This window comes from Electrona antarctica, assembly GCF_951216825.1.
Source record: "Electrona antarctica genome assembly, chromosome: 14".
In the NCBI taxonomy this organism is placed as follows: Eukaryota; Metazoa; Chordata; class Actinopteri; order Myctophiformes; family Myctophidae; genus Electrona; species Electrona antarctica.
Window position 1 is genome coordinate 30,133,374 of NC_136795.1, and position 18,108 is coordinate 30,151,481.

An 18,108-nucleotide genomic window follows, 5' to 3' on the forward strand; every position below is an offset into this window, starting at 1 on the left:
TTCAAACTCTAGATGCCCCAAAGTCATTAGCGCAGCCACACCCGGCGAAAACTAGAGTTCTCAACAGGCCCGAAAATTAAGGCCTGGCCCTACCTGGGCTGGCCCGAGGCCCCGCTTGGACTAATTAGCACACATTTTACGCCCTATCCGGCCCGAAAAACATAAATAAAAAGAAAAGAAGAAAAAAAAGGTCCATATATGGGCATTCCCAGACCTGTTGTTTTAGCGAGGTCGCTTCTCTCCCTCAGGGCGTCTTACTGGTCTATGTTTTGTGATAGTAATCCAAATCTACAAAGTTGTAGTAGAGTAAAAAAGTACAATATTTGACTCTGAGATGTAGTGGATGAAAAGTAAAAGTAGAAAAAAAAGGGAAATACTCCAGTAAAGTACCTCAGAATTGTACTTAAGTACAGTAGTTAAAGTACAGTTTACTTGCCATCACTGTACTGGAGTACAGTGCTTGAGTAAATGTACTTAGTTACTGTGCATCTCTGTGGTCTGTTCTCACTGACACACTAGAGTAAATGTACTTAGTTACTGTGCGTCTCTGTGGTCTGTTCTCACTGACACACTAGAGTAAATGTACTTAGTTACTGTGCGTCTCTGTGGTCTGTTCTCACTGACACACTAGAGTAAATGTACTTAGTTACTGTGCGTCTCTGTGGTCTGTTCTCACTGACACACTAGTGAGTAAATGTACTTAGTTACTGTGCGTCTCTGTGGTCTGTTCTCACTGACACACTAGAGTAAATGTACTTAGTTACTGTGCGTCTCTGTGGTCTGTTCTCACTGACACACTAGAGTAAATGTACTTAGTTACTGTGCGTCTCTGTGGTCTGTTCTCACTGACACACTAGCCAACAGTTCCCCGAAGCACTGTCTGACCTCATTTATACTCATCTCATCTCACCCCCCTCCATATCATCACTCTTATGATCTCTCTCTCTCTCACACACACACGCGCAATCTCTCTCTCTCTCTCTCTCTCTCTCTCTCTCTCTCTCTCTCTCTCTCTCTCTCTCGATCAGGGGTGGGCAACTGGCGGCCCGGGGGCCACATGCGGCCCCCACCTTTACTTAATGCGGCCCTCAGGTTAATGTCAGAATACTGATATAATATTGGTTTCAGCTGTTACAATTCCACAACATGCCAACATGACCCGCTTTAATTACTTCAGTCTAAATTAGTAGCTCAATGCTCAAAACAAGTATAATTAAAGGCATTTGAAATGACATAAACATGTTAATTTTCAGGATTCAAATTCAAAAATAGCAAAAATTCAAGATTTCAAATATAGCAAAAATTGCCGATCTACAAGCTCAAAACGCGTCGCAGCGCGACGCGTTTTGAGCTTGTAGATCGGCTATTTTTGCTACGACAGTAATATATGGCCCTAGGGAGTGAGTGTGGAAATATAGTGGCCCTCTCCATCGTCAAAGTTGCCCACCCCTGCTCTAGATAGTTTCTCTCTCTCCACCCAAACCGCGACTCTTACCACTTATAAGAAAATAGTAGATCACAACACGTTGCCTGGTATATTGGCCATTTTCACTATTTTATTTTTTAACTTTTTATTTTAAAACACACATTGAATTACGCATATTTTTATCAGGATGGGAGACAATTATTTGTGTGCTTAGCAAGCACACTATAATGACTGCACTTTGCATGATATATATACGTCACAACAAGTACTATTTTCATCGTGGTAAAAACCGGCCGGGACATGCTTAGAAGTGACTGTTGAAAACCGGGACATGTGTTGGGCCTCGGGACACCTTGCTTGAAACAGAGACAGTCCCAGAAAAACTGGGACGTCTGGTCACCGTATCTCTCTCTCTCTCTCTCTCTTTCTCCTCTCGGGTCTCTCCTCTCTGTATTTTGGGTTTGTCCTTCCTGCTTCACTTTGAACTGCTTAGTTTAATATTTCCTCTACCTGATGGGACATGATGAAACATAAAACCACATAGCTCTTGTGAATAATAACTTTGATACATCATTTTTGTTCATCGTCTAAAGCCTGTTGATTCACAACAGAGTGACCCTGGCTCAATTCATAAATTAACCTCAATTAACCACAAAATTAGTAACTTGAACCCCAGCATCTGTATTCTGGGGGAAAATAGGGATTGCCTTGCGACGTGTTGTGAGTGTATAGATCGGCTACTTTTGGTGAAGTCGTTTGGCATCCAGTGATAAAAGGAAAAAAGTACAGTTGCATCTCATCATGTCCGTTTTACTAAGTATAGAGGGTTTAAGTCAGTGGTTAACCACTTAAGCCCTATATACTTTTTGGTACGACAAATAGTAGAGATCTACAAGAAGCTACAGGAGAATATGTTGCAGCTTGATCGTTTGGGGGCTTGCAGATCTGCTATTTTTTAATGAAACATGTTTTATGATATGTTATGTTATCAAACATAACGGCCATGACCAGAAGATGATATTAAAAACAGAGATATGGATACGTCCTGTCCCCCTAGCAAATCAAATGAGTGATTGTCATAACTCATGGAATGAGTATATACATAAATACATTTGAATGCATGCTTGTACATGTTGACTGGGACAACAAGGTTACAGCATTAGCATACAGAGGACACAATGAAAGTGGGACCTGCTTTTGTCTATAATAAAACTTGAGCACTTGCACCTGCAGGGTTTGATGTCAAATTAAGCTTTCATGGCTATATTTATTTAACCCATCCTAGCTAATCATCATCATCATCATAGATTATTTTGGCTGTTATTTTTGATCATTTATCTATATACGCCATCTATCTAGCCGCCGTTCATGTAAAATGCTTTGTAGCCGTTTTAAATAATATTATCATATTACTATTTTTCAAGTCAACAATCAATATCGAAACTGATGGGTAGGTTCATATTTACCCATCGCACACTGTCATTTATTTTAATAGTTCAGAATGTATTTATTAATCCGCCTGACCTCTGTGTAAACAAAGGCCATAGTGGGGCAAAACGCTCCAATTACAGATTAAGCCTTAATCCGTTTAAGGATTAAGACATGCCACTTTTTACCCCCCTTCACCTTTCTGTCTCATTTCATTTATTGCATAACAATTTTATTTCAGCCAGGGGCCGTTTCCATTAACAAGGTTTTGACATTCTGATATGGAGTCCCATTTCCCTTTAAATGACTGAGTCAGAAAGGTCACCTCCTGATGACATCATACGCCTTAGTGAAGCCCAAAGAAGAAGAAGGAGTTGTGACAGAGTGACAGAGTCACAACCACAGAACAGTGGGGGTATTGGTCAGCATGACTGGACCTGTAATGACGGGCAGGTTACAGCTAGAGCTAAAGTGCACTCACTCACATACAAGTCTTTGGGTACGCTTGAACGGAATATGGATGATATGTTAGGGCTGGGAAATATGAATATTGATATTGACATCGATATCGTGACTGATCGTCTGGGATTTGTAATATTGTGAAATGGCAAAAGTGATGCCTTTTGCTGGTTTCAATCATTATTTATATATACTTTCTAAAATTGTTTAAAATTGTCCAAAACTTTTGACATTCATACAAGTATTTGGTCAAACACATGATAGTTGATTTTGCTCATATAGCCCAGGCATATGATAATAAGAAATTAATCAAAAACGCCTTTTAGTCTTTATTATTTGTAATAATTGCAGCAGAACTGTACCATCTCTCACCCATTCTCAAAACAGCAACAGCTGTGAAAACAATGAGCTCTTAAATTGTTCCAGGTAGGCCATATAGGCTTGCATGCTTGCTATGACAACATTTCAAAGGATATCGTTTGACGTTTTGAATTGCATTATTAGTCTGTCCTCAATTTTTTGAATCTAGGTTATTATTCCATCTTGATGAAACCGGCAGCAGCCTGATTCAGCAGCAGCTGTGTGTGAGTTCAAGCGTACTGTAGCTTAGTTTGAATGTAAGGGTAGAGATTATGCTACAGTATAAACCGGTTACACCAGAGTGAGTTCCAATGTAGAGATAAGATATAACGTAAACTTCACATCCACCCTCTACCAAGTATAAAATCATTCCTAAATCAACTGTTGACATATCCAGAACGGTTATACAATGGGGCGGCGCGCCAAAAATAGCTGATCTACAAGCTCTCATTAACTTGTCACAATGCGGTGAGTGGTGACAAGTGTATTTTTATTTTTCATGATTATCAGTGCTTTAAATGAGAAAGACCAGCCTCAAAGTATGTTACTCATTATGAATTGAAAGACTATTAAGGGGACATTCCTAAATTCTTGTAGGCTACTAACACACACTCATACACATACACACACTTACAGAAATATCAAATATTAATAACTGTAATTATAACCCCTTAATTGCATTGCTAGGATAGCAAAGAAGTAGTTAATAACCTGCTACTTGATGTCAAAATGTTTTGACGAGGAGCCCTGGAGAGCCCCTAGCTTCACTTGAGGGCACGAGTTTCATTTTAACCACATGAACCCTAGCGTGACAGCGTCCCAAAATTCTCTGCATGCCATAATGGGAAACAACAGGCAAAAATAGCAGATCTACAAGCTCACAATGCTACACGTTTGCAACGTAAAATAAAGGGGACCAAGTACTGACCCCGGTCATCCAAGTATAGGGTTTAAGCGGATTCAATGCACGCCATTAGCCCACAGACAAAAGGATCATGGCAAGTGACACCATTTTGATTCTAGAGAGTCATTAATGATGGTCCAAGTAAATAACATTACCAAAGGGGCTAGCTATAGTTATTTATCTTAAAAATAATAAGTTACAACCTTTGCTTTAGCGCCGTTGACATAACAACACCCTCCCAAACTTACACATACAGTTGGGTGCCACCGATATTGTCCCTTATCATTTGACCCATTTAGGCCCGACCTCAACATTTAAAAAAAATCCTTCTAAATCCTCCAGTTTTCTGAAATAAATATTTTCACGATTTTTCAAAAATAGCAGACCTACAAGCTCGTAGCGCGCCACTCGGTGGCGCGCTATGAGCTTGTAGATCTGCTATTTTTCAATAGCTAAATTATAACATAATGTTTTGCGCAGATCACGCAAAACTCAGCAAAAAGAAAAGGACAATATCGATGGCCTCCAACTGTACACTACATTGGAACAGGCTGCTGGGTTGGGTCATTGATAACAAGGGTTCTGGTCAACAGGCTGCTGGGTTGGGTCATTGATAACAAGGGTTCTGGTCAACAGGCTGCTGGGTTGGGTCATTGATAACAAGGGTTCTGGTCAACAGGCTGCTGGGTTGGGTCATTGATAACAAGGGTTCTGGTCAACAGGCTGCTGGGTTGGGTCATTGATAACAAGGGTTCTGGTCAACAGGCTGCTGGGTTGGGTCGTTGATAACAAGGGTTCTGGTCAACAGGCTGCTGGGTTGGGTCATTGATAACAAGGGTTCTGGTCAACAGGCTGCTGGGTTGGGTCATTGATAACAAGGGTTCTGGTCAACAGGCTGCTGGGTTGGGTCATTGATAACAAGGGTTCTGGTCAACAGGCTGCTGGGTTGGGTCGTTGATAACAAGGGTTCTGGTCAACAGGCTGCTGGGTTGGGTCATTGATAACAAGGGTTCTGGTCAACAGGCTGCTGGGTTGGGTCGTTGATAACAAGGGTTCTGGTCAACAGGCTGCTGGGTTGGGTCATTGATAACAAGGGTTCTGGTCAACAGGCTGCTGGGTTGGGTCATTGATAACAAGGGTTCTGGTCAACAGGCTGCTGGGTTGGGTCATTGATAACAAGGGTTCTGGTCAACAGGCTGCTGGGTTGGGTCATTGATAACAAGGGTTCTGGTCAACAGGCTGCTGGGTTGGGTCATTGATAACAAGGGTTCTGGTCAACAGGCTGCTGGGTTGGGTCATTGATAACAAGGGTTCTGGTCAACAATGCGGAAGTACACAAACACTGGTGCGCTCAATGGGACCAGCACTCATTACTAATATAACAACCACACATCAAAATCACTGGCAATCACTGCTCACCCCTGTGGTTGCCAGATGGCCACACTGGAGTTGAGGAAACGTGGTCATTGTCTTCGGCTCGGTTTCTAGTAACAACCGTCATCGAATTGAGGAAGTTGTTGGGTAATTCAACAATGTTTCTTTTATTTGGAAATCTTAGAAGATTATCTTAGAAAATACTACATAGGCTAAAGAGTAAAAGACGTCAAAAACATTGTGTAATATAGTGTATCAACTGTACGTTTATACTGCTTTTAAAAGCAGCCTGTCCAGAAATTCAGTTGGTGTTATTCATATTACTGTTCAGAATCACCATTTTAAAGATTAAGTTAGTCAACTATGTTTAGGGCCAAGTCATAATGGTAGAAATTCGTCTCTGTCAGGTGGAAACCTCCAAAACTGTAATTTTTCTGGATTCAACTTCAAAAGCATCAAAAGTGGCAGATCTACAAGCTCAAAGGTCAAAATGTGTCGCTCTGCGTTTCGATCTTGTGGATCTTCTACTTTTGATGCTTTTGTGTGTTGTAGTTGTAGTATGATCAAGTAGGGCGCTAATTTAACACAAAAACTTTAGAATATGGAGAGAAGAGGTTTCTGCCCGACAGTGACAAATTGCTTCTGGTCCAAATCTGGAGTGTTAATTGCAAAGGTGTTATGTTGCGTTTATGTAGCTTTGTAGCTTTTGTCGCTGGCTTCCATTGATAATGAATGGTAGACTGTATCTTTGCATCTGCCCGTGTGAACGCACCATTACGCTGTAGGCCTAGTCTGAGTAATGTCCAACATCACAGAGTCTCGGCTGTCAAGGAGATTTAAGCTTCATGTTTACAAACATTGCCGGGTGCGCACTTTAGGGGGCAAAACCGCTTTGACTGAACCGCACACGACACACTCTAATCAGCTGTGTGTGATTAGAGCCGCCTAGAGCCGTGAGCCGCAGTGCGTGACCACGTGACCTTAAGTACAAGTCTGTCTCTCAGACTAGAAAGATGTGTTCCAGATAACGATGTAAAGACTGCTGCGTTGTGAGTGTGACCCCCCTAGTTGAGCAGGAATCCCAGTGTGATCCCAAATTGCAAAGAAAGCACAACCTGCTTTGTAATATTGCTTTTGTAATATGTGTGTTTGAGAATATCACTGAGGCCGATTGGATACTAGTGTTGGCAATCAGAAATCGTTATTTTCATTTAAGAACGAACAGCACAAGTTATGGTATGTACTGTAGACTCAGACATTCATCTCTAACCCTTTTATCTCTACTAACTAGGCCTAAGATGTATAGTTTAGAGCAGTGGTTTTCAACCCTTTTCATATCAAGGTCCATTACCGGTATTTATTCAGCTTTTGAGCCACGGACCACCCTGATGACATTTAGCCTCTCAGACCCAAAACTAAAGAATATGTTCTTCTCGTTGGATAAGATTTTGTCCACAATTCCATGCTGTATTGCTGTTGGTACCATTAGGAGAGATAACAGGCAAACGTTGATCAAAAGACCAATTCTTCTACATTCTCTTTGTGTAGACTTCTTGTAAATTAAGTAATGCAGATGTTTAACAATAATGTAACTCTTGAGAGCATCGAATGAAACCAAATGGAGCCATAAGGGTCCATTTGGTTTCATTTTACACTCTCAAGAGTTAAAGACTTACAAGGGTCCATTTGGTTATCAACTCAGTCCATCATTTAGCTGGGGACCACCTGGAACCTCCTCAAGGACCACTGGTGGTCCCCGGACCACTGGTTGAAAACCACTGGTTTAGAGTAATGCATTCTTAATGAGAAACAAAATGATTGCATATGTGCAGTGAGATTTTTTTAAAAAGAAAGAAAATTATACATATAACCAACAATATAAGACAGGCGCTCATGTGGTCCCTTTTCACCATGAGGAAAACATCTCTATGCAGAGTTTATGACCTTTTGAGTGCCGAGGAAGGTCTCTTCTTACACGTGTTGATAACATTAGCCCACTCAGAGATAAGACCTTGAGGAACTCAACAAAGCATAGATCTGCCTTGCATTTAAGCCCCAGGCTAAATTTAGCACAGAAAGCAAATTAGCCGGGCTTCCTCGTGCTATCTTTATACCAGTAATTAGTCCATAAATAGATAGCGGCGTGGACGACGCCAACACTACTTACACAAGGGGGAATCTTTCAGTTAAGTTGATGGTAATTATTGATTGTAGTCGGTACTCAAGATTATTGAGGAGGAGGGCTAAAGGTAGATTATTGAGGAGGAGGGCTAAAGGTTGGTTTGAGATTTTGAGTGGACTTGTTTCACCTCTCTATCCCTATCTGTAACATCTGCGTACAGTTGGCAATATCAAATCAGGATTGCAAAACAGGTCGTTTCAGTCCAGGAATCTGAGTGGCCACGATACTCATCTGAAGACGGCATCCAGATAAGGCCTCCGAAGCACTACTATAGCCTTTAGTTGTTGCACGTACTCATATTCATGGAAATCGATAGATAACTTCATTGATCCCGTGGGAGAAATTCAGGCGCTAGAGATAGCACAGCAGTAAAAAGTTACAGATTCAGGGCAAAGAAGTAAAATCACTAGACACGCTCAAACTAATGTGAATAAAGGCCAAGGGTGCTACATCTAATTAGCAATCTATTTTTCTGCTTTCTTTTTTTCAGAAATATTTGTTGTTTGTTTTTTAAACTTTCACCTATTATAACTAGCCCAATTTGCCAAAGAAGAGACAAATACTGAAGAAAAGCTTTTCAGTCGGTGGCCTACACGTGTTGGCGTGTTAGCTGAATACAATCCAAAATACACTTAAGGAGGTTCTTTATTGTTATTATCAGCACACTAGTAACGACAACATATGCACAAAGTAGAGTACTTTGTTCTACTTAAGTAGCACTGGCATGTCAAGAACTTAAACTGCACAACTTAACCACTTGCTTGGTATTGGTTATTTTTGGCTAATGTTAACCGCAGACAACATGGCTGATGGGGTTCAAGTGACATTAGCATTAATTATACAAGTCCACCTAAGCTACAATACGTAAGCTTCATGTCCGTTGTTGTCTCACACTCGCCTGATGATGGAGAGGTGTTTGCAACAATGTCCGAACTACTAATACGGCATATCTAGTGTCGGGAGTGTATCTATGTTCCCCGCTTACCTAACCCTAAACCTAAGGTAATTGGGGAACATAGAACAGGAGGAGCATGGGGATGAGCTGTCTAGTGTCCAGTCTGATGCCTTTGACATGGTCTACATTTCTCAATTGAAGTGTAGGGAGAGAGCGCACCTCCAACCCCACTGCAGATGTTTTTGGTTATGCTGTAAAACATGCTCTATACAGATTGGTTAAAATAACCTTTTATTCATTCATGTTACTTTAAAGTAACTACCCTATTGGCCTGAATATAAGACTACGTTTCTTTCTAATGGAAAGTACAAAAGAAACAGGGTCATATTATAATCGGGGACTAAACTATTTGATATTCAATGTTCTTTTTCCACAAATGAGTCTTGAAAAATGGGAGTCAACTTATAATCAGAGTCGTCTTATAATATTCGGCACAATACGGTATTATCCAAGTATTAAGTACCACTTCATTTGGATTTTTTTTTCCCCACACACACACACACACACACACACACACACACACACACACACACACACACACACACACACACACACACACACACACACACACACACACACACACACACACACACACACACACACACACACACACACACACACACACACACACACACACACACACACACACACACACACACACACACACACACACACACACACACACACACACACACACACACCTTTCCAGAGGACTCTGTCTAGGACATATGAATTAATAAGCAGTTTTCCAGGCCTGCTGTTTTAGCATTTAATTATCTGATGACACTGCAGAGTGTGTAACGCATACAGGTGAATGTACACCAACACACACACACATGCACACACACACACACACATAGAGGCAGCTCCGTTCCCCTTTATACACACTCACTCTCAGGTCAAACTTAGCCAGTAGACCCTGACATTCCCAGACAAAGTGTGTGTTGGTATGTGACAGAAATGTGTGCGTATATGCGTGTGTGTGTGTGTGTGTGTGTGTGTGTGTGAGAGAGAGACAGAGGTCAGTCAGTGTGCAGAACTGATGACTGGGCAGCTGACACTGGAGAGGAGAGGGAGGGAGAGACAGAGATATAGGTCAGTTCCCAAATGTCTGTGAGTCATTGCTCTGGATCACACCCAATCACACACACACTCACGTCGTACACACACACACACACAGCTATCCCCAAACCCACCCCCTGCCTGAATGCCGGTGGAGCAATAGCTGAGTGTGTATGTCCGTCCTGTGTCCATCTGGCCTGTGTGTGTGTGTGTGTGTCTGGGTACATGGAAGGCCTTTTTATTGCAGTTTGACCCTTGAACCTGTTCCACTCTCCATTCCAGTGAGGAGGAGAACGAACACACACACAGTCACACAGTCACACACACACACACACACACACACACACACACACACACACACACACACACACACACACACACACACACACACACACACACACACACACACACACACACACACACACACACACACACACACACACACACACACACACACACACACACACACACACACACACACACACACACTGGGGGGGGGGGGGGTGTCTCCTCTCCCTATCTTTACAACCATAGTTTATGAGCACTCTCCTCTGTGTTTCTGTCTCTATTTAACTTCCTCTCCGTTTCTTTCTCTTCTCTGGCTGTTGAAGGAGGGTCTCTCGCCCAGCTTCCCAGTCCCCCCCCCCCCCCCCCCCCCCTCTCTCTCTCCCAGCTATTTCTTCCTCCCAGACTGATACATTCAAATACGAAGTTACGAACACACATTCGCAAACAAGCAAACAAAACAAACCAAATCAACACAAGAATGGCTTTCTGTCACGCTGCATTTAGCTGAAGCTGAGATTGGGATCAGAACTCTAGATACAACCGGGCCACAGTGTGTGCATGCAGGCCAGGCATGGAGGGCTCAACAAACTAACATGGACACAGCTTTCTTTCACCCTGGTGTGTGTCCCCATTTGATGCAGGTCATTATAGGCAAAAATGTTCAAAACAAAAATAGAAGATCTACAAGCCGCTTTGCCTATACTATATAATCGTCTCTGTCGGGTGGAAACCTCATATGTTCCAAAACTGTTACTTTCCAGGATTCAATTTCATAAAACAGCAAAAGTAACAGATCTACAAGCTCAAAACGCACCGCTTAGCACCGTGTTTCAAACTTGCAGATCTGCTCCTTTGGATGCTTTTGTGTGACGCTGTAGTATTAGGGAGCGTTAATTTAGCAAAAAATAATCACATAAAGTCGAACATGGAGATAAGAGGTTTCTGCCCAACAGCAACAATGATTGTTGATACTTTGCTGCTATACCAGCTGTGTTGTGTGTATATGTGACAATGAACACCTTTCACATTGAAAAGTTCCCATGAACAGACCACAGTTGTGTGATATATGCCGGTAAATGGTGCATTTATATAGCACCTTTATCCAAGGCGCTTTACAGAGATTGTGCATTACATTCACCCATTCACACACACTTTCACACATCGATGCTGGAGGAAACCATGCAAGGCACCAACCTGCACATCGGGAGCAATTAGGGGTTCAGAGTCTTGCTCAAGGACACTTCGACACTAACTCTGGGGGAGCCCAGGTTCGAACTGGGAACCCTGAGCCACTGCCGCTCAGGGGTGTGTATTACATTCACTATGTGTTACACACACACAGTGTAATCCATTGGCTTGTTCCGATGCGGTTTTCATTGGGTTGGTTAGAATCTGTGCGCAAGTTTACAAACAGTGCAAACTATTGTTCTCTCACACTAGTTACCAAGTTAGGCAAATTATAGGCTATGTTGAGATATCGACTGACGCAACCGACGAATGAAATCAAGAGGAAATACAGAGACCGTATAGATAAAAATGTAAACTGGTGTGTGATGTGTGGGACCGGGTTATATCATATGCATACTGTTACACTTCCAAAACATGTTTTGTGATTTATAGGGGAATATAGCCTAGTATAATTTAGTCCGTTAATTGGCATACTTACACTTAAAGCCTGTTTTATACCTGGTGCTGTAATGTAGCAGTGAAGAGACTAAATGCTTCGCCTCTGCCAACAGAGTTTAGCCTGTGTCAACTGGTGGCCCCCCACCATCACTTAATGCGGCAGAATCAGAATACTGATATAGTATTATTTTCTGCTATTACAATTCAAAACATGCAAACATGACCCGCTTTAATTACTTCAGTCTATGTAGCTTAATGGAGTATTCAAAATAGCAAAAAATTATTCAGGATTTGAATTCAAATATAGAAAAAATAGCTGATCTACAAGTTCAAAATGCGTCTCAGTGCGACGCGTTTTGAGCTTGTAGATTTTTGCCACAACAGAAATATGCAATGTGGCCCTCTGGAGTGAGTATGCATATACAGGTATAGTGGCCTTCTGGAGTGAGTGTGGAAATATATTGGCCCTCTGGAGTGAGTGTGGAAATATAGTGTCCCTCTCCATCTTCAAAGTTGCCCACCCCTGAGGTAGGACACCTTCTGGTTGACCATATCAGTACAATAATATTAATAATTACATATATTTGGAGCAGAAGGTGCAACGGAATGGACACTACTGTGAGCTTATACTGCACAGTCTGCACTGCCATCTTTATTCTACTCCATCTGCAGAGGGAGTACCGACATAAAGCATAGTAGCTCTAATGGCCTTATAAAAACAAAATGTGTTTCCAGCAACTGAACAAATAACCAAATCGTGTAATGCCCAACTATTCGACACAGTATTGTTCATTTAACTCTGAGAGTGTACAGTGTTACCAAACCAAACCAAATGGGTCCATTTGGTTCCATTTGTACACTCTCAGAGTTACAGAACCATAAGGGTCCATTTGGTTCCAAATTATCATTTAGCTGGGGACCCCCTGGAACTCCCTCAAGGACCCCTGGGGGTCCCCGGACCCCACTTTGGGAACCACTGGGCTACAAGAACAAGTAAATGTCAAGCCCAGCTGACAGTAGCACACAGACAGCTGTGTAAAGATGTTATGTCACTCCAACGGCATCAACTCAATCAGCCTGTCTCCAGTCACATCAGGTGACTTTGGGCGGCTGTTTTATAAGGTCTGGGTGTCGTAAACGACCCTATTGAACAGTGTTGCCATGTCTGCTTATTATAAGCATCTTTGGGCTTGTTTTTCTGTGAAGTAACAAATTGCTTAAATATTGGTAGTTGCGGGTGGGTTTGGGGGGGGGGCTTGTTTTTAAAGTGTGCTAACTTATTTGGGCTTGCTTCCAATGTTTTTAATTATTGTTTAAACGAGTTCTCAAACATTTGCATGTCGAGGACACACCAAATGAATGTATTTCTCCACGGACCCCCATCCTGAAAAAAACAATATGTTTAAAATATATTCCAAATATTTCACTCTCTCTTTTCAAGATGTATGGGTTTCAAGTGCTTATGTAGTAGCCTCGCTTCTTTTGGGCTTGTTTTCGTAAACCTAGCTGCTTATTTCTCTCTGCCAACAGTGCTATTGAACCGTTGAAAGTACTACAATGATTTCTAGAAGAAGATCCATCTGAGGTCTGTCTCTGTCCACTCCTCCCATGCAGCCCCCACTCCCACTCCCACTGAGAAGCCCAGCTCCAGTGCAGCTTGCAGTGGGGTCTGACCCCACTGTCACCTTTGACCTACAGTGGGCCTGATGACACATTGCCAGAATCACAGTTGGGGTGGCAGCTCCCTCAATTAAAATGTAAATGGAGCAGTAATTCACATGCTCTCCCTCTCCCCCTCCCCCTTCTCTCTATAATATCCCCCTCTCTCTCCCTATCTCGCTCTGATTAATCTATTACTTTGGACCGGTTAAAAGAAACTTAGTCCACTTCCAAAGCACTACATGTTTAAAAGTGAACACATAATATGTCATGGTGTTGTTGTTGTCAAGTTTCCAATTACAACAAGTTGATAACAGTCTGAAAAAGCAGGTGTCAGATGGAGGGTGAATGACACTCTTCGTTGTCAACAGTGCTAAATGCTCCTCTACTTCTGGGGTGCACTGCCACAGTCCCACTGCTGGGAGCTTGGTAGCTAAATAGGGGGTATCGTTTTTTATAGGCACCCTTAACCCGGCCACTGTTAATAGAAACATAATGTATGCATCTCCACAGTGAATCTATAGTGCGTTATAAAGTGACATAAAAAAGGCTATAGTACTACTCACAGTGGTTGGATCCGCTCCAGTGTCTAGCGCTCACCAGGGACCCTCCGAACGGCCTGCCGGGGAGACCTCCTCCGGACATGGACACCAGGCCCTTCTCCGGCCCGAGGCAGGAGCCCAGCCCCGGGGGTCTGTGGTAGTAGTCCATGCTCAGGAAGGAGCTGGGGCTCGGGCTGGGGCTCAAACCCACCACGTCCACGCTTTCGTACATCCCCAATCCCACGGGGGGAAAGAATTAGAGAGAGAGCAGAGAGAGAGAGAGAGAGAGAGACTCGCAACCCTCTTTGATCTTTTTTTTCTGTCAAAAGAACGAGAGGATCAAAGCAGCCCAGGCGGAGAGAGGGAGGGAAGATTTCACATCTTCATAACAGCCCGTCTCGCAGGATGGGAGAGATGGGGGGGGGGGGGGTGACCGGTCAGTCAGTCCGTCCTGAATGATGACCTCCCAGGGAACGTAGCCTACTGTGACAACAACTAGTTTGTTTACCAACTTTTTGCAGCCTGCGTGTCCGTAGCTGGATAAACAACAAAAACAGCCGAGTAGTAAGATGTGTTGGCGATTATGTTTGAGGGATAAACACAACGTGCCCCTGTGTGCTACAAGTCCATTCTGACCAGGCAGTGACCACTACTAGAACGCCCGAATCCGAGTGTCCTTTAAGGGCGAATTAAACGTTAAAAAAAAGAAAAAATGCCGCCGGGGTAAATTCAAATTATATTAATTCTAATTAAAAAGGTTATTCAATACGGTAGCTCAATGGCGCTTGTCGGCAAAACGCATACACATGTATGTTCACTATGGTTGTGTTGCTAGACACTTCAATGTGTCAGAAACAACAACAGCACAATAATAATAATGTCCAATCCTATGGGAGCAGCAGAGCAGAGCTAAGCAGATCACTGTGGACTGGAGGATCCAGTGATCCACTCACTCAGCCAGTGAACAACTGAAGCTGTGCGGCAGAACGAATGGAGCCGCAACGCTGCGAGTAAATCCCGTTTAGAGACAGAACAGAACCCCCCCCCTCCCCGGACACAACCGTCAAAACGCTTCTCTCCACTTCAACTTCCCGACGATATCTTCCTTTCTGTCTGTCGCTGTCTGTGAACGTTCTTCACGATGAGGCAGATGGACTGACTATCAACACATAGTTTCAACTTCCCTCTCTGTCTTCTTGTTGTGAGTGAGTTGTTTAAGAGAGCGCGAGAGAGAGATCCAACGAGGTTGTGTCGATGTCCTGTATTAACCTCTACCCTGCACTCGTTGGCTTCCCCCCACCTCTCTCTCTCTCTCTCTCGTCTCTCTCTCTCTCTCTCTCTCTCTCTCTCGCTGACGACAGACGGTATCTGCACTCTAGCTCCACCTACCTGCTGCCTGTCATGCCTTCTAGTCAACCTTCTAAAATCTAAATACTGCTGCTGCTACTTGAGTAGACTGTAACTGTTACTATTAAATATATTTACTAATATTACCAGTTCAATACAATGCAGATATTGACCTACTTATTTTACTCGCACATCAGGAGCCATTACTTTTACTAACACTGTTGCTAATGTCACTGCTATTAATATCACTGCTATATTAGCCTACTAGTATTGGTTACTACTAGGTATTACAAACATTATTGCTATTGCTACTAATATTACAATTGACATAATTATACTAGGCTAGAGTTATTACTGCTATATTAACTTTGCTGTTTTAGTTTCTATATTAGTGCTACTATTACACAAATAATTGTTACAATTATTTTTACTATCTTGAGGACCCAAAATATAACATGGCACCATCATGTTATATTTGCTTTTGAATGGTGTTCTCGTTCTCGATTACCTATTAATTACTATTATGTATAGGCTACGAGGCCTATGATTTTTGAAGGACGATAGCCCCTCCTATGTATGTAACCCACATTTTGTCCTCACAAACATGAAATGCCATTGAAAATTAATGGATAATTTTGAGTGTTTGTGTACACACAAACATTGTGTAACACAAACGTTGATGACGAAGGTGACAAATTCAGATTGTCCGGAATTAGAGGATGTATGATGATGTACAATGATAAGAGCGCCCCTCACTTCACATGGGTGTGATTTTTACAATTAGGCCTACTAATATCACTGCTAGTACTAGGCTATAACTACATTTACTTACATCACAGATACAAGGCTACTGCTACTGCTATTATTAATATTACTACCATTACAGTTACTAATACTACTACTATTACTCATTCTATTACATTCCTTACAGTACTGTATGTCTATTGTCTACCAATAGCCACAACTACTGTCACTATTAATACACCATGTAGCCTCTGCAGTTTTTCTAGACTGTAAATGTGTGCCTGTGTGCGCGTTATTATCTCCTAATACAACGCTCGCCCTAGGCGCTCGCACCAAACACTAATTTATTCTTACTAAGATGAAAGGGCTGCACACCACACACCACAAGACTATGCAATACTTTAATATATTTGGTGACTCTTTAGAACAGTGAGTGGTTCCCAGGCCTTCTATCCTTAGAACACCCCCTTCTTATACACAGTAAGATTCAAGGAGATTTTTTTTAAGGGTGGGTACTCGGGGCAGACCGGTGCGCCTGGTGCCCGCCGTGGTCCCTGGGAGTATAGGCCTATGTAATTTCCAGTATTCTGGTGCATTTAGGAAGTTTATTAGTTTTACCAGGCTTTACTATAGCATAGGATCCATTAAAAGCTAAAAGTAGGTCTACAGAAATTGATCTGATGACTGAAGCAATTAAAGAGCCATCATTAATAATGACCACTAATTAGACTACTTAAACGTGACTCTGTCTTTATGATTGCATTCGATTAAAATGTATCATATAAATCATTATATATACATGGGTGTATGTGTATCCTTTATATGGAAAAATACATAAAGTGACAGTATGGCAAGAGAGAGAGAGAGAGAGAGAGAGAGAGAGAGAGATGGCATGTGAGTTATTTCAGCAAATAATTGCCTATTTTCACCTATAATGTTCCCCCATCATCATGGCATGCTCAGAATAGGGATGCTATCGTCGTCATGTGGTTTCATTTAGCTGCGTTATTACAGTACTTTAAGATGTAGGAAAATACAAATGAGCTATGTAAAAAATAAAATTGTAGATACAGTTGGAGGCCATCGATATTTTCCTTTTCTTTTTGCTGAGGTTTGCGTGATCTGCGCAAAAGGACAGTTAACCCATTTTGGGGCGGGAACCCCTTTTGGTGTTTTAAACATTATGTTATAATTTAGCTATTGAAAAATAGCAGATCTACAAGCTCATAGCGCGCCACCGAGTGGCGCGCTACGAGCTTGTAGGTCTGCTATTTTTGAAAAATCGTGAAAATATTTATTTCAGAAAACTGGAGGATTTAGAAGGATTTTTTTTAATTTTGAGGTCAGGCCTAAATGGGTCAAATGATAAGGGACAATATCGGTGGCACCCAACTGTATACTGCATGCATGGTGATAACACACTTATTTAGAAATGCTCAGGAAAATGTATGATGGTTTCATAAAACACATTTTTGACTACCTTCACTCTAAACAGACAGGCCTCATGCCCCTCCATGTTATCTTTACTGACCTCCCAGGGGACCCAGACCCTATAGGTTGGGAAAAACTGCTTTAAAAGGGCAGAAGTAAACAGTTTAGTCTTAACGTAGATGTTGTGGTATGGTTAAATAAGGGTTAATGGGTGTTAACCTGTTAGCCTATAGTAGCCTGGGAGGCATACCATTTCGGGTTCATGATCCGGTCGGGAACGGATGATAACTTGCGTCATTTCGTAGTCATGGCCGGAAACCC

The 18,108-nt window shown here is 42.2% G+C and overlaps 1 protein-coding gene across 1 annotated transcript in view; it reads right to left on the bottom strand.

Moving 5' to 3' along the window:
- Positions 1–15,637, bottom strand: part of LOC306937503 (retinoic acid receptor alpha-B-like) — a 38,834-nt gene extending 23,197 nt beyond the window's left edge. The window contains exon 1 of the mRNA XM_079521330.1: positions 14,290–15,637. Within this exon, the coding sequence (XP_079377456.1) occupies positions 14,290–14,497 (208 nt within the window). The 5' untranslated portion in view covers positions 14,498–15,637. The remainder of the gene's footprint in view (positions 1–14,289) is intronic.
- Between the last annotated feature and the right edge of the window lie 2,471 nt (positions 15,638–18,108).